This window comes from Coptis chinensis, chromosome 7 (genome assembly GCF_015680905.1).
Source record: "Coptis chinensis isolate HL-2020 chromosome 7, ASM1568090v1, whole genome shotgun sequence".
Classification (NCBI taxonomy): domain Eukaryota; kingdom Viridiplantae; phylum Streptophyta; class Magnoliopsida; order Ranunculales; family Ranunculaceae; genus Coptis; species Coptis chinensis.
This window is the reverse complement of record NC_141462.1, coordinates 84,678,462-84,704,703: the sequence shown is the minus strand read 5'-3', so window position 1 is coordinate 84,704,703 and position 26,242 is coordinate 84,678,462. Positions and strand designations below refer to the sequence as shown.

General features: G+C 37.7%; 3 protein-coding genes and 1 long non-coding RNA gene across 5 annotated transcripts; all 4 read left to right on the top strand.

Moving 5' to 3' along the window:
• Window positions 1–1,293: 1,293 nt before the first annotated feature.
• Window positions 1,294–5,350, top strand: LOC147489514 (protein NRT1/ PTR FAMILY 5.5-like). Of its 2 annotated transcripts, none has more exons than XM_086571743.1 (4): window positions 1,294–1,579; window positions 2,088–2,302; window positions 3,567–4,213; window positions 4,376–5,350. In XM_086571743.1, the coding sequence occupies exons 2-4, from the start codon at window positions 2,270–2,272 to the stop codon at window positions 5,130–5,132; spliced, it is 1,437 nt and encodes a 478-aa protein (XP_086427869.1). In that variant the 5' UTR covers window positions 1,294–1,579; window positions 2,088–2,269; the 3' UTR covers window positions 5,133–5,350. The 2 variants fall into 2 exon arrangements, with proteins under 2 accessions (XP_086427869.1, XP_086427870.1); XM_086571744.1 differs by lacking the exon at window positions 1,294–1,579 and adding an exon at window positions 1,834–1,887.
• A 4,412-nt stretch (window positions 5,351–9,762) lies between these two features.
• Window positions 9,763–10,731, top strand: LOC147489513 (uncharacterized). Its single transcript, XM_086574666.1, has one exon. It carries the CDS (start codon window positions 9,763–9,765, stop codon window positions 10,729–10,731), a length of 969 nt encoding a protein of 322 aa, XP_086430792.1.
• Window positions 10,732–17,302: 6,571 nt separating this feature from the next.
• LOC147489512 (AP-5 complex subunit mu-like) lies at window positions 17,303–19,676 on the top strand. Its single transcript, XM_086574664.1, has 5 exons — window positions 17,303–17,340; window positions 17,433–17,501; window positions 17,711–18,027; window positions 19,151–19,191; window positions 19,289–19,676. Exons 1-5 carry the CDS (start codon window positions 17,303–17,305, stop codon window positions 19,346–19,348), a joined length of 525 nt encoding a protein of 174 aa, XP_086430790.1. The 3' UTR covers window positions 19,349–19,676.
• A 122-nt stretch (window positions 19,677–19,798) lies between these two features.
• On the top strand, window positions 19,799–20,966 carry LOC147489511 (uncharacterized). Its single transcript, XR_015200962.1, has 3 exons — window positions 19,799–19,865; window positions 20,622–20,747; window positions 20,840–20,966. It is a non-coding gene; the product is annotated as an uncharacterized LOC147489511 (long non-coding RNA).
• The last annotated feature ends 5,276 nt before the right edge of the window (window positions 20,967–26,242 follow it).

Sequence of the window (26,242 nt, the reverse complement as noted above, 5' to 3'; positions counted from 1 at the left end):
CCTCAATTTGCATCTTCCAATAGCCGAAGTTTGTTCCATCAAACTTCTCTATCTTGTAGCTTTCTTTGTCGGTCGTCATGACTTCCACTGAACCAAAACAACGGTGGAGAACTTCTTAGAGGAATTTCTTCAAACACCTAGCCTCTCTGCTAAAGGTGGAGTCTTTTCTCACATATCTTGTTCTAATGATTCAAACCGTGGTCTGATACCACTTGTTGGGAGATTTCACTAGAAAGTCACACCTCAATCTAGCTACTTTCTATCCCAAATGATTTCAACTTGGAGCTCACACCAGAGAAATCACCCACCCAAGACTTTGGTAGTTATCACAACAAACTCAAACAAGCAAAGCCACTAATTTATCATCACCCATAACAAGCAAACAATAAATAAGGAAGTAAATATGCAAAGAGACACAAAGATTTAGGTGGTTCGGTAAATGTTACCTATATCCACACAAGAGCTGAGTTTCTTTTATAGCAAAGATTGGAGAATTTACAAGAAATATCAAGAATCAAGAACAAGAGGCCTCACTCAAACCCTAGCTCAATAGAGCTCCCACAATACCCAAAAAATGAATATCTCAAAGTTGTCTCAAAACCCTAATCTATTTCCTTTATATAGGTGTACATAGAAAAAAGGTGAGAAAATGGACTTTGGGCCGAAATTTCGTTAAACTGTCGAAATTCCGAAAAGTTTCAGAACTTTAGTTTCAAACGACACCATCAGGTCGTTGGGAGGTAAGCCAGCAACATTACTTCCAAACGGTGCATGTAGACCGCTCAGTGCTTTTCCCAAACGACTTCGCCAAGTCGTTTGGCTCTCTTCCCACACGATGCCCACATGTCGTTCAAGCTATTTCCAAGAGCATCATTCTCAAATGACCTCGGCAGGTCGTAGAGGCTTTGTAATATCGACGCTTCGACGTCGTCCAAACTTGCTGGTGAGACACTACAGCTTCGCTCGACGGTTCCACAACCCAACAATTATTGTCACCTTAATAACCGTGCTACACATCGAGGTTTTTTTTTCCTAAAGTCTTGAAATCTGTCATTCGAGATCGATAATTAGCATGATTTTTTTGGATTCTAATTGTAATTATATAGGAGAGGCGCATCTAATTTAATATAAAAGATAATTATGTTATTTAAGGGATATTAGGGATTTTTTTTTTTTTCTAAATTATTAATAAAAGAAGGCTTGTTCTAAATTTATAGAGAAAAATGGAGAATAATTATATAATTTAAGTTATATTAGGGGAGTTCTTCTAAATTATTAATAAAGGGGAAATTTCTAATTTTTGTGAGGGAGATGTTTATAAATTGAGCAAATAGCGAGATTTCAATTTTGCTACTCGATAGTGGGGAGTGGTTCCTCAAAACCCGGCTATCATATATAGTGTAGAGATGTGCACATGCCACATACGTCCTTGTAGTACGATGTAGATTTCTTGCTCTCATCTGAAGGCATCGGTGTAGCTTTTTGGTACTGCTGGTAATGGAAGATGCCATGCACACAGTTCTTTCCTAGGTTTCAAGGTTCTCCTTGTACAAAACTGGTGCAAACGACAATTTGCTAGGTAATTAACATGATTCCTATCTCAACCTTTGCTTCCATCGTAGGACAGGTAGCTGAAAGATTAGTTTACTCCAATTCGATCCACTTTGTTCCTTCTAATACAAATATATAATCAGTACGTAGCTAAGCTGGGCTTCATCCTCAGTGGTAAAGAAAATGGATATTTTGTTCTGGATTAAATTTCGTTGGTTGAGATATCGCGGACTCACGGCCCATTTATATGTCTTAGGCAAGTAATGCAGTTTCTATCTTCTTCTTCTTCTTCTTCTTCTCTTTTTTGTTAATGGACTAGAAGTCTAGAAGTTAGATGTAAGTCATTTATTGTTATACAGCAGTTACAAATTTACATTATTTGTTTCGAGCCTTGTTGAAGCCTTGAAGCTTTGAACTCATTCTATTTATATCATTACATAACTACATGAGTTATAATTGTTCCAAGGAATGTACGTTTAGAACTTTAGACGTACAAGCGCGTAAGGCTTTAACATTTGATTGTTTTTTATTTCCAGGTGTGATCTTTGCTCGTATCTATGTCGACTATTTCTTATCCAATTTCGTAGAGTATTTTCAGGACAATCTCCACTTTGATAACACTAAATCAGCAAAGATTCTAAATATTAGAGATGGATTGGCTGGAATTCTGGGAATAGTTGGCGCCGTACTTGTTGATGTCTGTCTAACTCACTATGGGATGACCTTCCTATCATCTGTGTTCTATGCCGTTGTAAGTTCTACAAAATGTTTACAATCTTTTACTTGTGAACTTGTACACTTTTTGTTGCATTATTTTGTTGCTTTGAGGAATGAAGCAGGAGCATAGAACGTCCTTCATAATGTGTTGCACATAACATGTTAGTTCATAGGTCACTGTATTTTTGCTGAAATTAGTCAATGATAATCTGTCTTCTTCTTTTTTCATTAAGACTGCCTGGTTACTTATTAGCCTCTCTTTTTGTCACTGCCATTTGTTCAACAAATATCCTCAAAGAAGTGCACTTGTACAGTTCCATTCAAACGAAGTATTCGCTAGCTACCCTGGGATTTGGCCTAGCATGGCCATGGCCAAAGAGTAACCTAGTCTATCCTTATTGAACAAGAAAATCTTGGCCACTTTCATGAAGCATTCGAGTCATTTCATCATACAAACACCCACTCGAAGTTTGCACTCACTAGACCAGGCTTGCAAACTCACACTCAAAATATTCAATCTGCCTTAGTTAATTTATATACAAAATGTTACAGATGCTTGATGCAAAAAGAGTATTTGATAGCACGAAAGAACATGATCATGTGTCCTGGACTTTTAGGGATTTATATAAGACCTGATTGCTTTAGTTTTGTTAGTGTCGTTAGCTAGATTACACTTTGAATTGGAAATAAAGTGTGGTGCATTGCTCCATGGTCATCAGGTCATGTGATAAAACTAGGTAGGACCACCATTATTTGGCCAGTTCTCTCCTAGGTACCCCTTCTAAGCAAAGAGAAGCACTCTTCAGACTTACATTTTGTGGGAGGAAGGATAGTGTGTATAATTGAAATTTATTGACACCTATAAGTCGAACTCATTATATTAACCCAAAATGTTAGCAGGATTTTGGCAACGATGGTTATGCTAAACACCAAGTGAATGGTCTATTTAGAAAAGTGCATATTTAGTTCAACTTACCTTTCCTGCTTATTTGTTAGTGAAATTTGCAGAGTGACTCAAACATTGACTAGAATCATAATTTCCACTCTTGGGTGATGATGATTATAGCAACATTTTTCGTAAATGGAAAATGCCAATAGCTCCCAACCATGTGTTTTCTTAACAACTTCCCGCTGGCGTATTAGTGGAAGCATTCAAGAAAAGTGGATGTAGAGTGTTGTCAAAGGAGCCTTTTTTGTGATAGGAGATTTTTGTTACAAAATGATTGTGCTATACTCAACGATTGATTGTGCTTTTACTCTGACTACTTGAGTAATACTAATATCTGAACTTGTTTCAGGGATTGAGCCTTATTACATATGGAAATGCTGATCGAAAAAGAGAAATGCCTGAAATTCCTGGCAGGACTGAGCTAAAGAAGAAAATTGCGCCTGTCAAGTATGAGGTGAACAAGAAAAATTTTGTGTTGATTGGATTTTTGCTCAGTGGAATTGGGAAGTACAGTCTTAAAAATTCATCGAACTCTTTGGCTAAAGAAAAGGAAGAAAGCAACGAAAGCATCAATAATCCTTTTGTAAGTTTGATGAAATTGGTTTTGGGGTGTGATAGTAAGATTTTTGTATTTTTGGACTCGCATAGATACCTCATTCTGTTGTTTTTTGTAAAATATGCAACTAGGATCTTTTTCGTGCTTGTAACCACAATAACTAATATCATAGCTATTAAATATGGCCGTAACGAAGAGAAATGGACGCAAACAGAGTTCTTAGTGCCCACAATTGGGTTCGGGTTGGTCCCTATTATGTCCTTGTTCTACGTCAATTCCTTTGTTAAACCTACTGAAGAATGTGGGACACCTCTTAAAGGTGTACTACGTGTCTATGTGGCTGCTTTTCGGAAGAGAAATCACTCTTCTCCTCAACATGATGTGCATCAGCTCTATGAAGAAAACACAGAACATCCATTGAAGCACACAAACAGCCTGAGGTAAATGCCCTTTTGTAAACTTGTTTCTTTTTCATTAACATTGTTTCGTTCTTTATTAAATAAATAAGAAAAATGTACTGTATCTCTGCGGTTCACATGGAACCTAAAAACTACATATCTTCTTAGACTTTCTTAGCTCTTAGCATGATGGAGTGCACACAGGTTTTTAGACAAAGCGGCAATTATAGAGTTGTCTACCCAACCAGAGGAAGAAAGAAGAAAGTGGAGGCTTTGCACTGTAACAGAAGTTGAAGAAGCTAAACGCCTATTACGCATGTTTCCTATGTGCATGACCTTCCTTGCCTATGGTATGGTAAAATCTATAGGGAATACCGTCTTTATACAGCAAGGAAATGATATGGACTCTACACTTGGACACCTCAACATAGATCTTCCTATACAAACGTTATTACTTCTAGCTGATATATCAGGCTCAGGAATTAAAGGACTATATGTGTTGTTGTTATCAAGGAGGTTAACTGGATCCGGGGAAAAGTATGGTTCGCCTATAAAATACGGTATTGGGATAGTTTTAGCTACATTTTGTTGCACTGTTGCTGCATATATAGCGAGGGATAAAGCAGAAAGCGAGAGGAGTGTGTTTTGGCTAACTCCGCAATTTATCTTATTTGGAGCCATGAGTGGAGTAACTCGTGATGGCATTGAGGGCTTCTTTAGAGAGCAACTTCCTCCTTCATTGAGGAGATATGACTCAGTGTTCACTGATGCTATGATTGGAGCAGGGGCTGTCTTCTTTACTGTTCTGATCTATGCAACAAGATCAAACATAGATCTAAAACATTTGCATTCATTCTACTCCCTGTTAACGATCGTAAGCTTTGTGATTTTAAGCGTTTATACTTTTGTGGCAACTAGTTATGGTTATCAAAACAATGAGGAAGCTCATTTGAACGCATGAAATCAACAGCAAGCTGTCTGAAGATGTGTTTTTTATATACGTGAGCATAAAATTAAGTTTTGGCTTTTCTTGGCAATTTGCCAATTTGCATTGTGTTTTTTCTGTTGTTGCTGGGATGAAGCAAATGTGTGCTTTTCGGGCTGATTGTCTTGTTGGTATTTTTTTTGTCCAAGTGAGCCGATAAATTGTGTTAACGAATAAGAAGAGGGTTACATGGTTGTCTGCTTGTTGGTAGTCCCACTAGTAAAATCTGTCAAGGGGAGGTCAGCCAAGATAATTAGACCCGGCTACAAAATGAATATAATAGCATTCCCAATACAAATCACTTTGAGGTAAAATAACTTGTCAGCCTTTTGAACTAAAAACAATAGCCCAATCTAAGAGTTACAATGAGAGTAGCTTTTCACTAACTAATAATGAGCTGAGGGTAGCACTTGTTACAGAAATAGTTGTTGAGTTGTAAACTTCGAACCGAACATTTTATTCCGTCTCGTGTGTTTTTTTTAAATTTTTTTTTTTTTTTTTTCCAGACGGGATGTTTCATTCCGTCCTGCGAGATTTTTTTTTTGACGAAATATTTAATTCCATCTGGTGTTTTTTTTTTTATATATTTTTTCTTTTTTATATTCATACAGAATAAAACATTCCGTCAGAATTTTAAAGTAACATTTGCATTGGGCAACCCCTAGTAGCTTCTAACCAAGAAGGTAATTATGAGGGGAAATAATCTTATGTGGTGCCTATGTGGAGGTAACAAGTTGTTGTTTGCATTGAGAATCATAGTACAAAATATCAGGATATAGGTATTTATTGATACTCAATTTCTCGATATGTATCGTGGATATATCCTCCTCTTTAGGGATATTTGACATTGTTTCACATGCAAATATCTTGAATATATCCAAAATATCGACAAATATTGTGGATATTTTTGGATATATCATGATACATTATTTATATTTATTTGAAATATAATGGTAAATATTAAATAAAATTATTACATACATAAAATATCGCCAAATATTTCCAAATATCGTCAAAATATCACCGATATTTGCAATTGTATATATCTCTGAACATATCGTGATATTTATATATCTTTCTCTGAAATCTCAATAGATATCGACAAATATCACAATATATCGTGATATTTTGTACTATGTTGAGAATGCTCTAAGAGTGTCTTTAGGAGAGACACTATCCTAGCATCAAACACCAAATTATCAACATAGTACAAAATATCATTATAGCAATAATTTGGTGTTTTTTCATCTTCAGGAGAGACACATGTTGATGAAAACACTAAAAAAACACCAAAGCAAACACCAAATCGGCGAAAATTTGGTGTTTGCTTTGGTGCTGTATCAAATCTCCGCGTGGGCTTTAGTGTTAGTTTGGGCCTCTATCTCGTAGTTTCGAACACCAAATTTTGATGTGTCGCGGTTTACCAAAAATTTGCGTGGGCTTGGGCTTGGTCTCTTGCGTGGTTTTGCGAAAGCCGCACGAGGTTTGGTGTCGAGTATTTGATATTTCTCCTAAAGTTCTTGGTGTTGGTTTGGTTTGGTTCAAATATTTGATGTTTTTTTTTGTATCTCTCCTAAAGATGCTCTAAGGATCCGTAATGTGGGATTTATAACTCACAAACCCACTTTTTTTTTTCTCCTTCATCCAAAATTCCAAATCAATTAAGGATGTGTTTGATTTATGGGAACTCAAACCCTCAGATTTAAGATTTTATTTTTGGCAGGTCCTTTCTTTTGACCAATCTAATAAAGTCACATATCACAAACACTTCTGCACTGGCTAAATGCTGCCTCAAACTCTCTTGTTCTCGTTCCTCCGAGTGAATGCACACATCCATGTCTCTTCGTTCACCAAAAGTTGTATCAAAGCCCAACTACCCATTGGAAGCTGTATTCAAGGCTCCTTCACTTGACCCGAGGTAAACTCAACTGATTCGATCCAATCCTGGTTACTGGCACCTGGGAGCAAAGATTTGAGCTTTGAAACTTAAGTAATGAGTCATGTATTGGCTGCCACATGAATTGGATTGGGCAGCCTCCAGCCTAAGCCCAACAGCGAAGTCCAAAGCAAACCCAATACACCCCCCCTCTAAATCGCACATGATCGGGAATAACCTTTCTAACCGGTATCATCTCTCTCGCGCACTCACCGTACCCAAAACCAAAAAAACCTTCGAGATACAAAAACCCTTACCAAAAACCAAAACCAAAAACCTTTTCTCACCGTTTAATTGGAGTTTGGACAATTAAATCACGACATTGTTGTGATTGGGCGTGAAACACTGTTCAAAACACTCGTCTGCTCTCTTGTGTAACTGCCATTGTTAACACTCGTTTTCTCTCTTGTGCTCTCATCAAATACCAAATACTACATGTTTGTTTTCTATACTATTGGTTTTAATTCATTTTATTCAATTTCATTTAGAATGTTTGTAGTGATTTTAGTGTTTGTAAGGAGTTGAGTGTTTCATTTTATTCAATTTTATTTAATTTAATTTAATTTAGAATGTTTGTAGTGATTGTAGTGTTTGTAAGGATTTGAGTGTTTAAGTTTCTCATTTAGAATGGCATAGAGTTGAGTGTTTGTAGTGATTGTAGAGTTCGAGTATTTGTGTTATTCAACTATCCGTCTTAGTGATTGTAGTGATTGTAATGTCAAAAGTTTCGTTGATTTTTGTTGATAGTAGTGATCGTAATGTCAAAAGTTTTGTTGATTGTAGTGATCAGAAACTTGAACACTCAACTCCTTACAATCACTACATCGAATTATTTCGTTGTAGCAATGGGTTCGATTCCATTACCAATTATGGCATTTGTTTCATTGCGAAGTAACACTACAAGAAAAATGACTTTTGGCCACAGGTACAGATGAGCTTTAGCCACGGTCATAGGCTGTTGCATAATAACCACGGGTGTTAGCCGTGGCTAAAACTTTTGACAGGTGTGGCCAAAGTTCTGTGCGGTTTAAGTTTAATTGGGTTTTTGGCCATGGCCCAAAAATTCTAAAACTGCTACAAATACTCTCTCGAGGTTTATCGAAAATTAAAAAAACAAAAACAAAACAAATACTCTCTATCTCCGTTTTCTTCCCCTCTCCTCTCTCACGGCAGTGACGCAGACACGCCACTCCCCCTCTCTCAGGTAATCTTTTCTCTATTTTGTTTTCTTCTTCTGCTAATCTCACTTCGAACATCTCTAAATCATTATTTTTTTGAGAAAAACTTCGTCTTTAATCACTAGGTAATTGTTCTTCGTTTTTCCCCTCATGTCTCTCTATCCCCTCTCACAATTCTTGCTTTTTAAGAGTTAGTGTTTACCAATTTCTATGAAAAAGTAGTGTTTGTAAGGTTTGTATTGTTAAAATTTAGTTTAAATGGAATAATATCACTCATGGTTTATGATATTTGTTGTGAACAGGTCCGGATTATTGTTTTTTTTCATTTACATCAGGTGAGTTTTTCTCCCATCTCTGGTTTGGTGTTAACTTGAAATGGGTTTTTTCTAGAAAAGTTGAAATTTGTTTTGTTTTACTTATCTTGGTTATAGATACTATTAGTACTAATTCTATCACCAAATGGGGTTGTGTTATTGTTATATGTTAGTCCTGATTCTAACTTAAAATGGGTTTGTGTTGGTCGTTTGAGTTTTTTAGGTATAACTAAGTTCAACAAAATCACATTTGTTTGGTATGTGACTTACTAGATGATAGATATTTGCTACTTGTTGACGTGATGCACTTGCATTATGTTCTCTATTTATTATAATGCGCCTTTAAGGTGTAATTGAGAATATTAATTGCAGTAAGTTGTAGTGTTGATTAGCTAAGTGTTGGGCATTTTTATGGAATTCAAATCAATATTTTGTAAGGTCAAATATACCCATTTGTTATTTATTTTAGAAGAAATAATTTAATATATTTAATAATTTATTATATTGTAAGTGAGAGTGTCTCACATACAAATTCATCATGATTCTAAGCACCTTAAGAATCCATTTGTCGATACCAAGATTAGTAACTTGGATGCTATTGTTGTTATTGATACTTCTTCTAAACCAAAGCCTAATGTTCGCAGTAGTCTCAAGAAGTAATTGTTTTAATATTGAGTCTATTGTTGAAGTGTGTGGTAGTTGGTAGAAGTGAGTAGGAGAACCATTACTTGCTTCTTTTTATTTTTATGCTCCTACTCTATATTATATTGAATGCAAGTTAAGATATTGCTACTGGGTTAACTAAAATACGCTACTAATATGGGCGGTATAATTATATTTCTTCTAGATAACATCCTACTTGGTTGCATATGATATCATCTTTGTTGTTACTGTTCTTTATCTAGTTTCAATTTATTTTTTAAAGTGAGAATGTAGTTTGTTTTTTTCGTATGCATGCCTCAATCAATCCATTTTTTTGTGTGCTTCCAATTTATTTGAATTTATGGATGCAATTAGGTTAGATTGATTGTTGGATGTAGTACTTGTGCTATTTTAGTCTCTCCCAACGTGGAGTTCATTATTTATTTATGTGGTGGTCTATTATGTGTATGGTTTACCTGCCATTGTATTTTCAGCTCTAAATGTTTTTGATTTATTCGTATTGCAAGAACTACAGTATGGAGGGGTTTGGGGTGATAGATAAAAGTTGGATTGATTTACCAAAAGAGGACGATCGTTTTATTCATGGTGTTAATCAATTTGTACAATTTGCAAGGGATAACTGTTACCACAAGGATGTGATCCCATGTCCATGCGATAACTGTAGAAATAGGGGTCGAGCACTAACCCATGAGGTGGTCACATTGCATTGTTACCAAAAGGGCTTCTACAAACAGTATACATTTTGGAGAATGCATGGAGAAACAAGTCAGCCACCAAGTGTGGCATTTGAAAGGGGTGGAAGGTCAAATTCCACTAATTTTGAGGTGGGAGGGGACTTCCCCTTTTTTGAGGAGAATGTTGCATTCAGTACCGTCGTAGAAGAACTTGACGGTGATAACTTGGATGCTGTTATTGAACAATGTTCAACAGATGGTGCTCGAGGAATAGTTGAGGAAGATCCTATAGTTGAGGAAGAGCCTGACACAATTGAGTCTGATAATTTTCATGAGGCTTTAAGTCCCTTATATCCTGATTGTGAGGACTTTACAGTTTTGAAATTTGTCGTCAAGTTGTTTCGGTTAAAGGTTACACATGGGTGGACAGACAAGAGTTTTACGGGACTCCTCGAATTACTTCATGTGGCTTTTCCACGTGACAACAAGACTCCGGAGAATACTTATAGGGCAGAAAAATTAATAAAAGAGTTGGGCCTTAAATATGAGAAAATTGATGCTTGCCCAAATGATTGCATGCTATTTTGGAGAGATGATGATTGGAGGGATACTTGTACTACGTGTGGAGCGTCGAGGTACAAATATGCTGATATCGAACAGAGGAAGAAACATATTAGGATTCCAAAGAAAGATACTCGATACTTTCCACCACGGGCGAGGTTAAAGAGGTTGTATACCATGGGTGGCAAAGGAGATGTGTTGGCACTCGGAAAATCGATTGAAAGGTGGAGAGATGGGGCATCCAGTTGACTCATCTAATTGGAAATTAATTGATCGGAAGTATAAAGACTTTTCAAGTGAAGCTCGTAATGTTCGATTAGGACTAGCGACGATGATGGTTTCAATCCTTTCGAACTTGTGGCACATTATACAGCTCTTGGCCAGTAATGTGTGTTGCCTATAACCTTCCTCCGTGGCTTTGCATGAAACCCAAATTTACCATGCTCTCTTTACTCATCGAAGGGCCACGACAACCGGAAAGGATATCGACATATATATTTACTGACCTCTTGTTCGTGAATTGCAATCTTTGTGGAATACCGGGGTGACTGTGAAGGACGCAAATAGAGGCAAGATGTTCAATATGCGCGCAGTTTTGTTATGGACTATCCATAACTTTCCTGCGTTAGGTAACATATCTGGCTGTAGAACCCATGGCAAATATGCTTGTCCCATTTGTGGTCCAAATACCTCCTCATTGAGACTCCAACATAGCCAAAAATTTGCTTACATGGATAGTAGACGATTCTTGCCTTTGTCAGATGCTAGTAGGATGGACACTAGACCAAGCACCTTTAACAAGACTGAAGAGCTTAGAGAACAACCTTTGAGATTGACCGGACTGCAAGTTGAACAAATGACACAGAATCTGAAAGTGCAATGGGGTAAGGGCAAAGAGAAGGAAAAGGGGAATGGAAAAAGGAAAAAAAAAGGGAAGTGTGGTAGAAAACAAAAAGAGGACAACGGGGATGGGACATGTTTTTTCAAACAGTCGATATTATTTAGGCTTCCATATTGGGTAGAGCTTCTTATCCGTCACAACTTGGACGTTATGCACATTGAAAAAAATGTTTGTGAACTCCTGATTGCTATGATGTTGAACACAAAAGGAAAAACAAAAGATAACGCCAATGCACGCAAAGATTTGCAACTTCTTGGGATTAAAAGGAAGTATTGGTTGAGTGATCAAAATGGTAAGAAGGTTATGAAGCCTAGGGTGTTTTGGCTTCGAGCGGAGGAGAAAAAGTTGTTCCTTACGAGCTTAAGAGATCTCAAAGTACCTGTTGGGTTTAGTGGTAACTGGAAGAATATTGTCCAAGGCGGTGCGAAGGATTTGAGTGGAATGAAGTCTCATGATTATCACATTTTGATGCAACATTTGCTTCCAATGCTGATCCAACATGCATATCGAGATAGGAAGGAAGTCCGACATGTGATCTTGAGTATTTGCACATTTTTTCGTGCGTTATGTTCGAGGAGACTTGATGTTGACACTTTGCTTGCACTTGAGAGGGGTATGGTTAGGACTTTATGTGAGCTTGAAAAAATTTGTCCTCCATCGGTATTTGTAATAATGATGCATCTACCTATTCACTTAGCGTATGAGGCTCGTATGTGTGGACCAGTATTCTATCGTTGGATGTATTTGTTTGAGAGGTAATTCTAACTAATAAGATTGTTTACTTAGCTTCATGGTTTGTTTGTGTTAAGTTATTATGTTATAAAATTCTTAATTTTTTGAAGGATGATGAAGGTTTACAAGGATTATGTTACAAACAAGGCACATCCTGAAGGTTGTATCGCGGAGCGATACTTGAAAGAGGAAACCATGAACTATTGCACTGGTTACAAAGGAGGGAATAGCCTTCTCCAGAAGCTTGAGCGAAAGTCTAGTGGTGAAGAACTAATACCATCAAATGTGTTTGATAGTGAATTTGATGGGGCTGATGAAGTTGGCCCAGTTGGTTTGGGTCATACTTATCATTTGGTAGGTGTTGAATATGAGCAAGCACGCAATTGGGTACTGAAAAGCCATCCAAGATATGATTGGTGGTACACGATGTATTTCTAAATTTTAAAAGTTGAAATTATAACTTCTATATACTTAAACGGACTATTGCTTTAACTAATACATATATTTATAAACGTAATATCTTATTTAGGAGTACACCGCAGATTTGGAAGCTCGTGAAAGTGTGCAGGGGAGGAAGGCAGGCCAATATAAGGTGTCCATGGACGACGAGTTCATTCCTTGGTTGAGAAGACAGCCCGAGTTTGAAGACATAGAGGAGGATTCTTTCAAAAATATAGTGGCGGGACTAAGTGAGTCGTGCCATGGCGCATAAGAAGTATCTTGGTCAATGGTTTCCTCTTTATTACAAAAGACTATCGAGAATAAGAGGAACCAAAATAGTGGTTTTTGCACAGAGTGTCCAACTACATTCGGGCTAGCGAAGGATAAGAACCCAAAGAGAAGATGTTGCGAGAATATTACGGTGTTCTTACGAATATCATTCAGTTGAAGTATCGAGATGGGTACCACCTGTTTTGTTCAAGTGTGAATGGGTTAAACTTAGACATGGTGTGAAGCTAGATGTGGAAGCAAACCTTAAATTGGTAAATTTGTCAAATCAAATTAGTTAGGATAATATGAGTGACGAACCATTCATTCTTGCGAGATAAAGCTTCTCGGGTTTTCTACTCTAAAGATCCAAAAGATCCTTAACTGGCATGTGGTTTTGGAAGTCCCAAGAAAGGTGTATTGTGATCAAGATGAAACATGTCTTCTATCTGATGACCCAATTGAAGTTGATCCTTCTTATGCGGAGCCTAGTAACCTTGAACCATCCACAGATGATCTGATTTTTAACGATCCAGACGATATGTTTGTGGTTGTTGAAGACACTAGGAGGAAGAAAAGACAAAAAATGAATTAGTTCACTTTAACTAAATGCTTATCTACATTAACTATGTTTGAATTTTGAATCTATGTTTAAAATTTGAATACCTGTGTTTGAATTCTGAATACCTATGTTTGATTTTTCAGGTTACATAATTATAAATGGATATAATGTTTTCTGATTTGTTTTGATAGATTAAATGTTATGCAATATTTGTGTTTTGATACATCATGTTTTAAATACTTGAAAAATGCATGTTTTGAATATTAAGAGTTTCTGGGACTTGCTACAATATGTACAACAGCCTTCATGGGAACTCCATCTCAAAACAACTTGAACTTGTCCGAACGTGACTCAGAGGACGACATGGAGCAGACTAATTATGGTAAGAATTTTGAATTTTGTCTAGTTATGTGTTTTACTGGTTACCCCGCACCACCCCTGCTCCAGCTATCTTAGCCTTTGCATTGCATCATTTATTGCTGCAGGAGATAAAGCTTCGGGATAACCACCGAATCAATGGCTACGAGGACTATGCTAAAACATAATGCCCATACTACTTAGGTCACTACTTATGCCCGTGACGTACTACCCGGTGGTTATACCTATAGCTGCTAACCGCCTTCCACGACGGTCTGGTGATCCACGTTAGAGCGAAAGTGGCGATCGAATAGACCCTTATTTCTAGTCATAGCCCCCAACGGTGAGTTGTCGTTGATCGGTAGTACCGGTAACACGACAAAGCGGTTCAAGAGCTGCGGTCGGTTCAAAGATAAGAAAATGAAGTAGCAGTTTGAGATCCCTTCTATCTTCATCCGCTTTTCTCCATAGTCTTTCATTCCTTTTACCCGACTATGAACCAGGCTTTGCCGCACCACCGCCCTTTCACTAGCACCACAAATGGGGGGAAGTTTCTTCGATTTATTAGCCATTTATCAAAAGTGAGAAGGCTAAATGTCTTCCAATTTAATAAAAGGAAGTCGCTTCGGTGATATAGATAGATAGAAGTGGATCGGCAGATCCAGCTAGATCGGCCATGTGGTCTCATTATCGTTTAGACATTCAAAAAGGCTATGTGGCTTCACACTCATTTAGTTATTACTTTTTGAAGGATTTCTTGTTTACCGTATATGAATGCATGTGGAATTAGATTCATCATCTTCGGTTCTTAGATTGCAATTCATTTTTCTTTGATCTTAATATTTTCTTTAGTTATTACAGGAATTGCATCCGAACTTTAATGTATACTAATTGACAAGTTTACTATGTACTTACAGATAGGACTCCATCTACTCCAGAATCATCCAATGCTCCTAAGGAGACTAGAGGTAAGGCAAAAGGAATGTCGACACGCCAAATATGAAGAAAAAAGTTTGGTTAACATTGGACCATCTTGAACAACCATGTCACCCTTTTAGCGAGGAGGTAAGTAGGTTTTCCTCTGAATGTGGTGTACTTGTATGCGGCGTGGACGTCCGAATATGCTATGATACTTTTCCAACGTATTTGAAACATAACGTTAGTAGACGCCTTTGAAACATTGGAAACCAGCTTGGGTTTGTGGGATGTCCTAGCATTAATAATGATATACACTAAAAAAAGTCATGGGTGAGGCATGGAGGCGTCATAAGAGCACCTTGTATAAAAAAAACTTAGTCAAGGGCAAATCTCCTGCTGTTGTTAAACAAGGTCTAGCTCGAAGGTGTCAATCTTGAAGATTGGCGGGTTTTTGTTGATATCTAAACACTAAAAAAATTCCAGGTTATCTAGTCATTAGTTTATTAGTTGTGAATCTTATATGTATATTCTCTTATATATTGTTTTGTATATAGGCTGCTAGTGAAAGGAACACTATAAACCGGTCAAAACAAACAACTCCTACTTGCGTTGGGAGGACACCCACCCAAATTATTCGACAGCAGATTGCTAAGGAACAGAACAAGCCAGTCCATATGGTTGCTAGGCCTGAATCTTATATCCGGATACACAAGAGGAAAGCTCCATGCACAGAACCAGTTGAGTGGGAGGTAAGTGTCATTTTCCTAGTAGGAGGGATTGTTGGTAGTAAGTTATTTAAGTTGTATCAAGGTTTGATTGCAGTCTTGAGCTTTAGTGTAATACTTTACTTGGTAAGACTGTATTATGGTTTCACTCCCGTTGTGTTGAATAGGAGAGGATTAATGAGGACATGTCTGCAAATTCAGGGTCTCCAATGACAATCACCGACGATGCCGTGACAAGGGTATGCAAATTAGGATGTTAGTAGTGCATTAAATGTTTGTGCTATATTGTAGGTAAAATGAAATGTGTTTGGATACAGGTGGTTGGCAAAGATAGCAGGGGCCGCTGTCGGGCTATGGGTCTAGGGGTCAACAAAACAACAATGAAGAGGATGGAGCCTGTTTTGGATCAAAACTATCACTTGGCAGAAGAAAACTCCAAGCTATGGAAGGAGACTCAAACAAACCAAATGAATTTTGCTATGCAATTAGAAGAGATTAGGTCAACAATGTTGAGGCAACAAGAACCATCCACGACCAACTCTTTTGGAACTTCCAATAGTATACCTCGCTCTAGTAATGCAACCTCGGTATGTGATTGTCTCTTTTAATGCTTTACTTAAGCCTTTGTAAGTTGTTTGATTTTTTTATATCCAACACCTTTGTTTTTCAGCCGGAAACCTCAAAGATTGGCAAAGAAGTTAACTTACTTGGTGGTTGGCCCCTTGACATTGTGGCAACTGGATGTGTTAAAGAAGTTGACCCCACCTACAAGTTCCATGAAAGGTGCTTGGAGAGAGATCTTACTTAGTTTACGTTGATGAAGTACATGCACAAGATCTTCGCTCTACCATTCCCTCATGATGCATGGTGTAAGAATCTAGGAGAGAGTTGCCCAGGAAATGTTATATGGCCCAAGTCATCTGTTGAGTTTCTGTCATCTACATCGCGGTCTTGAATAAGTTTACTATCTTTTTTTTTGTTTATGATACATGCCTATGGGCATGTTTGACTATGCTATCTCTTTTGCTATTTTGAAATGCGTTTCTATGTTTATGTCCAAGCTACTACCAAACTGGTATCATTTTTTTTTATTCAATGTAATACTTGTCTTATTTTGCTAATATCAATGTATTGAATGTTTGCTTTCTCTGTTTTTGCTAACCCATTTTAACTCCGCCAATGCAAGTAAACTTTACATTTGCATTTGCATTGCGGTCCCAAGCCCGGAAAAAGGAGGAGGGAGAAGTGGTGTATAATATGTTTCTCTTTGTATTTAATTATGTTTATTTTTCTCTGGGCTGTAGGGAAGAGCTACCAAGAGGTACAAGGGCAACCAATATCACTGTTATCCCTTCGCTAATGGCATGTCCATCTATCACTCCTAATGTCCCCAAGAGCATCTGCTTTAGCCATGTCATTGATCACAGGTCTGCATTCCAATCCAGTAGACTTGTGTGCTCATATATGATTTCCTTTTTGTAGTTTAACTCTATCAAATGCACAAATACGAATATCTAACAAATGATATACTTGGGAATCTTTTTCTTATTATTGTATATGGTTACTTGATGTTTCTTGCTGCTAGTTATCTATCAACTCGAAGTGAACTTTTTCTTGAGATTCTTGGTCTTGATATTGTGAAAGGCATTTATTACATAGGTGTGAAAGGCATTTATTACCAGGTAATGAAGTGCTTATGTCTATAGTTTCATTGTAATATACAGATGTGTTGAGGTTTGTAACATGGCCATGAACTTTCTTGTGTGAACAGGCTGATGTTCAAGGGCAAAAGATCACATGGCTAACACCCCATGCTCTGCAGCAAGTCTTGTCTGATGAAGTAGACTTGAAGGTAAAAAAAGGGGTGTTAGCCCCAAATGCAGCAGGCAAGTATATATTCTATATCCCTTGAATTTCATGGCAGTCATATTTTTCATAACTACATTTTCTATAGAGTATTAAATTATAAACATGTAACTGTAGATCTTCTTCTTATTCTTTCAAGATGAGACCTGAGGTAAAAAACTGAAATAAGTCATTTGATTAGCAAGTACTCATTGAATTGGCAAAATGGAATAAGTCATTTGACAACTGCTTTTTCTCAAAGGAAGAAAAGGTTTGTGTAATTATAAACTAACATTTTTTTTTTGCTTACTTGTTCAAGATGTGTGTAAATGTGTAGTTAATACTCTCAAGTATTTGTTTTCAAATCCTGGCAATTAGTTTTCTAGTACAGTAGTAGTAGTAGTGACGTTTTTCGCTCTATTGTCATTGTGTTGGAATGGAAGTGGCAAGTTGAGGTAATAAATTGATGTCATTATGCAGAGAGGGTTCTGCTCGTGGATTTGGCATTCGTGTAACTCGATCAACTGAAGGTTCGGATTCATGGGTGGATGATCCAATTACGCGTCATATTATTAGCCTTTGTATTAATAAGGAAGAGGAAGAAGGGAGTTTTTTCTTATGGCCGTTGGTTTTGCATATTAAAGGCCAGTATTATATCCTTGTATTACCTTTAGTTGAACCTCAACATGTAAAAGCGTATGAAGGGATGTGTAGAAGATCTGATTGTGGAAATTCTGTTGGAGTGGAGGAAGGTCTTTCTTCGCTTTTGCTTGATCTTCCGTGCATCACAGGGTATGGTAAGTTTTCTTAAGGCACTATTACTGTCTTATCTGTTTTTTGTTAATTGTTAGACTTTTGGGTCTACCTTTTCTAAACACGGTCATCATGGAATCAGATTTTTTGCAACAAGGTTCTTTTTATCTTTCATTATTGTACATCCTAGGGGAGGGTCTTTTGGCCTCTGTAAATTAATTCAATCCCTTTGTGCTCACCTTACAATTAAGTGTTAACTTGTTATATTTGTTGATAAATTAGTGTTATGGTATTAAAACCTACTCACTTTTGAAATCTTGGTAAAATCTTCGTCGCTTCGGTTTTATCGATAAACTATTGATAGCGTTTGAAAGCTTTTAGCTTCTTCAAAAAACCAATTTATATAGTAAGAGAGGAAAACCTACATTGGATCCTATAATAGATAGAAGAAGAGAAAAAAGAGGAAAAACAAGGGAATAGAAACATCATATAAACCATTAAAGGAGTCCATGAAAATGCAAATCTCTTCCCCCCCCCCCCCCCTCCCCCCTCTTTTTGATAGGTAAATTGAACATTGTCCCCTTCGATTCACACCAATGCTTATCTAAATGTAAAAGAAGAGTTTCTCTTTGCTAGTGAACTAATATGCATGATACTAAATTCTCTGGCTTATTTATTGTAGATTGTGCGCTTAGTCTTCATAGGAATGCAGCTTTACAAATTGGTGCTCCGTATCATTCGTTGTAGCTAAATTTTGTTTTATTATTGTCACTCGATCAGAATGAATGCTATGATATTCCTTTCAAGTGCTTAGATGGTTTTCATATTCCTTGTCGTAGCCTCGTAGGTTTTTATTCCATTTTGTTATTGTTGTTGATTGACTTATTTCAGTTATGTGTGTGTGTGTGGTAGTAATCATTTGATTAGCAAGTACTCACTGAATTGGCAACGTGTACTCTCTGAATGTTGATTGATTCTTAAAGTTAAAAGTAGTCGCGGCTTTAAGAAGCACATCCAAGTGTTTTTATGTATAACACCAATTATCTGACCTCTCTCTCTCTCTTGGAGGGGAGGGATTATGTATAATAGGCGATGTCTATACCTTTTTTAAGCATAAGTAAAGCTCATTAACTATGCTTCCTGTGCTATTGCCTCTGCTTGAAAAAGACAGAGCTATGCAGCTACAGGCGCTCTATTTCAAATTGCGGGTAACTTTTTTCTGTATTAGCTTCCTCTATGTCAACTTCCGTTTCTGTCATTAAATTGTCAGTTGTTATTCTAAGTGAGAGTTGTTTGTATTTCCAGAAAAATGAGATCCACAAAGATGGTTTTGTGAGACATATGAGGAATATTGTGGGTGACTAGATGCTTAGACAAGCAGTACATAAAATACAAATGCAGCAGGCAAGTATATATTGATATACTATTAATGAACATGTGTTCTTTCATGTACCTCTTCTTAAAATGAGTTATCTCCTCTGAAAATACCATGTTTTTGTGTAGGACCAAACCAAATCTCAGGCTGATCAAAACTCACAGACAAGATCCCACCAATCTCAGGCACAGTCTCAGACATCTTCCCAGCAGCAACAGCAATAGCAACATTTCATTTTTCAGCTTGGCGGACCAATTGCATGGCGGGTCTAATGCATCCTATGTCAGACTCAAGAACAGCATCCTATGCACTAATCAATTTTTCATAAAACGGTAAGTACTATGTCAGACTCAAGAACAGCACATTTCATTTTTCAGCTACCTCAAGCTCTAGTTCTTTTTAGTCGGTCGAAGTGACCTCGAAACCCAAGCATACAATTTTGGAACAAATTCAATATCGAGTTCCTTGTTACGTTCATCTATTTCTCAATCCTCAGTTATATTCCAGGTAACCTTCATGTTTCTGTTTTGCCTACTTTCTATTTTCTATGCTTGATGCTTTGTGATTTATTGCCCCTTAAGAACTACTGGTGTGTGTGCACGTGTATGTATGTGCATGGAAGGGCTATTTGGTTTTAGTAAATAGTGTGTGGGCACTTTTGGAAGGTGGAAGTTCAGATTTGTAAGGGCTTTCCAAATTTCATTACTTCAAGTCTTTAACATTTTAATTTCAAAGATGTTAAAGTATTTCGAAAGTGGAGGATCTTTTTCCCATGGAACAAGTCAATTAGTTACTCATCATTTTCTGTAATCAGCTGTTAAATAGCCACAATAGAAAGGGTTCTGGGCAAGAAGAAAGCGATTTCCATAAGATAATACTTGGATGTAAAAAGGGGTTATTGTTTCATAGGTAGGTGGAAATTCAGCTTTTAGGCAGCTAAAATGTAAAAGATTTTGTTTGTAACTGATATCATGTTATGTACTCTCCAAGTAAAAGTTTAGTAGTCGGTTTTCGGACTTGGGTTGACTAAGGGTGCGAGAGATAGGTCCTTTATATTCCTTTTGGTTGCTTTGTAATTTGATTATATCATTGAAATTTAATTTCAGATTCATAAATAATAAAAAAAAAAAAAAAAAAAGAAAGAAAGGATCATAATACAATTACTGACTTGGTACTTTCATCAGTAAGTTATCTGTGCTTAATACTTATTGCTCACCTGATGAAATCTGGATCTCCTCAGACTATTATTTCTCCTTTATGCAGTTGAGGTTAGAAGATCCCTACACTTAAGACTAGGACTACCCTTGGATCGCCCTCTCTTGCTAGTGGCTAATGCCCTGAACTTTTCCACTCACAAAGGTGTATCAGGGAATAGTTTGATGAGAAATGGTAATCCTAATATTTCTTATTAGTTTATTATGTTGTAGGTTTTGGGTGAAATAAACTGTTAAACTCCGTCTTTGTGTTTTATGTGATTGCAGCTTCAAACTTGCTTAAAGATGTACATAGTGAAGTTCCAAGCAGTGGTGGTTAGTTTGTTTTAAATGAATTTATGTAAACATCATTGTAATGTACTTTTGCTTTAAAGTTTATTGGTTGGCATTCAACAAAAGTTCACCCCTTCAGCTTCTTTTGTATGTATTTTATGTCTTGAATACTCTGTTTACTTCAAATGCAATATCTGGAGGCCTCGTCTCTCGGGTGGATGGTTTTTATGAATACTATCATTACCTCCAAGATGGGTTTGATGACTCTCTAATGCACTAATCACCTTCAAGTACTTTTGTTGTCCTACATTATCAAAATCGTAGTCTATGATAGGACTTGGTATTTACTCTGTTTGCATCTGCATTTTTTATCTGAGTTCATACAAAAGTTTGGCATATTACATGCATTTGTATGGTACTTCCCAAAATTGGATAATTTATCCTTGAGGCTCTCTCTTTTGGACTTTTGGTGGAAAAGATAATGTGGCTTCAACCTATTGTCTGGAAAAATTTCAGGGTGGGTCAGCTCATAAAATGATATATATTTTTTTTCTTAATGCAACCTAATCATGTTTGGTATTCACTATTAAAAATATTAAGATTGCTATAGTTAACCCCATTCTTTTATTGTTTTTTTATGGCTCATTTATCTGGAAGGACATATTTTTATTTTTATTCTGTTTGCTAAAATAAAATATTTCATTAATGAAGTTTGGAGTGACGAATTTGGAATCTGTACAAAACCACAGGCCACGTTAGAAAGACATAATCAGTATGTTACACTAATGACTATTCTTTTCACCATGAGAAAATGGAAATTGTGTCAGTCTTATGTACCTCTGACTAGTGCATATTTGTTTTTGGTTCTACCCCGAAGATTACTGCTCTATCAAAGATAGCGCAAGGAACTTTTAATGCAGATCCACACTCAGCTATTGCATCCCAAACAGCGTCAATTAAAGGTTCGTCTCTTCAGGTAAATTGAAGTATTTTTCAGTTGTTCACAAAACATGGGTGATAGTTGACGTCCACAAATTTTTCATTACCATTTACCTCTTTTATTTAAATGTCTTCTTTCTAGTGCCTTGTTAGTGTATTAAAATCACTGGTTGACTGGGAAACGTCACATAGAGAACATGGAAAGTAGAATAGTAGCACTCAGTTCACTGAAGAAGATGTGTTTGCCAAAGATTATATGGAGTTGAGAAGTTACAATAGGGCACACCTTTCACTGGTTTTCACTTAGGCGTCTACTTAGCACAGATATGTTTGACCTCAAGTTCATCCAGTATAAGCACTTGATGCTCTTTCACCATTTTTTGTCCAATGCACTTGGAATTACATAAGTTAGTTTCGCATCGAGGACTTCACTCTTAATTCATGTGACATCCTAATATTTATGTTATGGCATGAAGCTGCCTTAGTACACTAATGAGATATGCATCGTCAGGATTCTCTTTTGATCTCATTGTTATTTTGTTTGTCTCTCTTACCAGGTTCTTGCTGGTAGCTACTTCGATTGGCGGGAGCTCTTGTGGGTCTACTGAAACCTAGTACAATGAGCATGTTTGGGACACTTCTTGTCATATGGGGCCTTGTCAAGGAAGGGCTTCTTGGGAAACCTGTGAATATAGATCCTGCAAAAGCATGTTGATTGCGCTAGTATGTGCTTTCACTTGTATAAAGTATGATGTCAATAAAATTGTTAAAAGTAGTCCAGCTCGACCCTTGGTAAAACCCCTGCAAAGATTCTTGTGGGTTTGATTGAAATGATAGAATTTTGTATGACCTGCAGGTGTGATGCGAATTGTATGAATTTAGTATGGCGCTAGAATCAATTTTTTTTATCCAATTCAATACATTTGCCACGGCCATAAACTGTGGCTAAATATTAGATACAGTCCAATAAAAGGCATTTGCCACGGCCTAGACCTGTGGCTAAATTATAGATCCATTCCAAAAAAGGCAGGGGCACAGGGTCGTGTGAGCAATAGCCACGGTTTAGTGCTGTGGCAAGTGGGAATATTCACCACGGCCCATGTAACGGTTTATAACCGTGGCATAAAATGAAGCTTAACCCACGGTCTTTAGCTGTGGCCAAAAATTAGCCACAGGTGCATTGGCAACGGTTGTGTAACGGCTTATAACCGTGGCAAAAGGTCTTTAGCCACGGTCGATGATCGTGGCAAATGCTCAGTATTCTTGTAGTGTAATCCTTGTTGGAATTTTTGGAAGTTTTGGAAGTTTGGAGGTTTTGGAACTGTAATAGTAGCTAATACTTGTTTTATTTTTCTTTGTAGCAATGGGTCATCGATCAAAGAATGTCAAGAATGTAGCTAAATCTACATTCAAGGGTGTAAAGAAGTTGTTTGGTGGCGGCAGTTCCTCTTCGGGTCACGGTGACGCGCCTAAGCCTGAGAAGAAGAGGGATAGGATCGAAAACAACGACTTCAATCCATAGAGGCGATAGAAAAGCAGATGATGTTGATCCTACTAATGTAGGTGACGTAGAAGGAGAGAAGAAGAGAAAAAAGGGAGTGGGTACCTCAGCCTAAGTGCATAGAGGGGACCACAATGAGGTTGTTCCAAGTAATGTTGATACTGAGAGTGATAGTGAAGCTGAGAGTGAGGGTGATATTAATGTAGATAAAGATTTAGATGTAGATATAAATGTAGCAATGGATCGTGGGAAGAGTGTAGTTGAAAATGATGGGGATGACTCAGGTAAGGATGGAGATGATGGAGAAGAGTCTGGTGATGAGGAGGATGATGAAGAGGATGACAGTGATGAGGAGGGTGATGAAGAGGATGACAATCATGATTTGGAAGAATTGATGGAAGTTGAAGCACCGGTCGAAGTCGAAGCACCTCCAGTGGTAGACTATGTGAGAAAATCCAAGGATGATTTGGAGTACACACTAGGTGTATATTGTGGTGGCCCTACTGAGTCAGAGCTTCTGTATGGCTATTCGGTGCATGTGGCTCGTGATGTTTGGGAAAATAAGGTATTATCATAAACTTAGTATCTTGATTTTCCTTTATCTTTACAAAACCTTTTGCTTCTCCTCATTGAGTCTTTGTTGTTTCAGGCAGAGCACGGAGTGTTGAAGTGTTTTCCGCATCTATCCAAGTTAAGCCAATGGGATATCAAGAATGAGTTCAAAAGATCTCCCAAATTTGAAAATAAGCTTAAGAGGACTGGGTTTTATGATATGGTATTTGGGTGTTACAAACATCAAGATCTGGCATTGGTCTCTACGTTTGTGGAGAGGTGGCATCCAAAGACCAACACCTTCCATATGCCATTTGGGGAGATGACTGTGACTTTGGATGATGTCTCCCAAATCCTAGGCGTCGCGATTAGAGACAATGCTAGGGAATACGGAGTTGACTCGTGAACAATCAGAGAGTCTCCTACACCGTGCTCTGGGTGTCTCACTGCCTATGATTAAAGCAGAGCCAGTTTGCTGGAATTCCTGCAGAGCCAGTTTGTTGGGAAGGTCCACGATAAGGATAAAGATGGGAATGTAAAGGGGAAGGTGTCGACTTTGGTGGAGGTACAGCGGGCTGTAAGAGCTTATCTACTATTTTTCTTTAGATGTGCCATCTTCACCGACAAGTCTGGGACTGGAGTGCCTATTTATTATTTGAGGCTGTTGCTGAAATTCAGTGAGATCGGCGAATATGCGTGGGGTGCAACAATTTTGGCCTTTCTATATAGAGGACTTGGGATTGCCACGTGTGCGAAGGTGAAAGGTGTTTCGGGCTTCCTGACTATTCTACAGGTAAAACTTAAATATTTGTAGATTCTTTTTAATGTTAATTATATTATTCTATTAGTATGTTAACTGTGTGTGTATATATCTAGGCATGGATCTATGAGTACTTCCCGTTATTCAGGCTAATCTCAAACTCGGAGTATAAGTTGGCTGGGTCGCGTGTTCTTAGACACAATTTTTTTTTTTTTTTTTTTTGAAAGCAAATGTGAATATATTATAAAGATAAATAAAAAGTTACATATTAGAGTTTCTTGCTACATAAGGAACAAAAGGAACAAAAGGGTATCATACTACACTCTAAGAAAATCTAAAGTATAACTGGTCCTGGTTATCTAAACTTGTGACAAAAGGTGGTCTATCCACGCTCCATACAAAATCATCCTGGTCTAAAGTGGCTCCATGCTTTGCTGCAGCATTCGCACTGAAGTTGGCTTCCCTCCAGGCATGCGATATCCTATAGTAGGAGAGCACAGCAGTAGCCCTCGCTCATCTCGATTTCAGAACCCAGGGAATGTGGCCATTCTAGAAGACAAGTATAACTGACTGTGAATTTGTTTCTAGCTAAACACGTGTCCAGTTTCTTGCAACTGCACCTTCCACTACCAGAGTTAGTGCTTGACACTTTACTTTATAGTTGGTAACTATTCCCAGTCCTTGTGCAAGTACGCTGAGCAATTGGCAATGATGGTCTCTGAAGATTAGCCCCACACCCCCTTAACCAGGATTACCGATAGAGCTACCATCACAATTAATCTTTACCACTCCTTCCTCTGGTGGGTGCCATTTGACTTGTTGAATTGCTTTTATTGGCTTGGGCTTGCATTCGATCCCTAGAGAGTGTAGAATTACCAATTCCTTGACAGAGTTGAACATGTAGCTCTTGGACAGTCTGCCAGTCGTATGCATTCCTTGCCAGACCAACTTTCTTATGTAGCGATGGTTGAAGTTTGAGTCATTGTACCTCTACACATTTCTCATCTTCCATATTGCTACCAACAAACTCAGTACTGCTGCTGTCCACAATTCCTTAATCAGTGGATTTGCATGATTTGCCGCTTTCAGAATTTCTTTCATATCGCCGTTTCTGGGAACTGATAATGCATTCAACTGGAATAAGCTTTTAATCCAATCTCAGAGAGACTGAGAGTTTGGGCAGTACCAGAATAGATGGTCAAAGCTTTCTTCATCTTCCTTGCATCCGTTACATCGAGAAGCCAACTGGATATCTTTGCTTGAAACTTTGTCATCTGTTGGTATGATATGTTGTAGAATCTTCCAAGCCATTCCAACAGTTTTGGGATGAATGTAGCTGTTCCAGATGCTGTCTTGCCACCAGATAATATTCTCCTTTTCCCTAATAGTGTCATAAGCCGAGAGGACCGTGAACTCGCCTTCCTTGTCAGACTTCCAGATTCGGCAATCGTCTAGCTCATTGCAAGGTGAGGGTAGAGAGAGAAGTGGCATGCCCAGTGTCTGAAAGAGTTGCAGAGTTACGGTAGGAAAATTCCACTGGTTGTTCCTTATCAAGTCGCTAACTCTGGTTTTGGGGATTCGCCAGTCGATGTGAGGAAGCAAGTCAGCCACTGAACTAGGCCTAACCCAAGCATCTCGCCACATA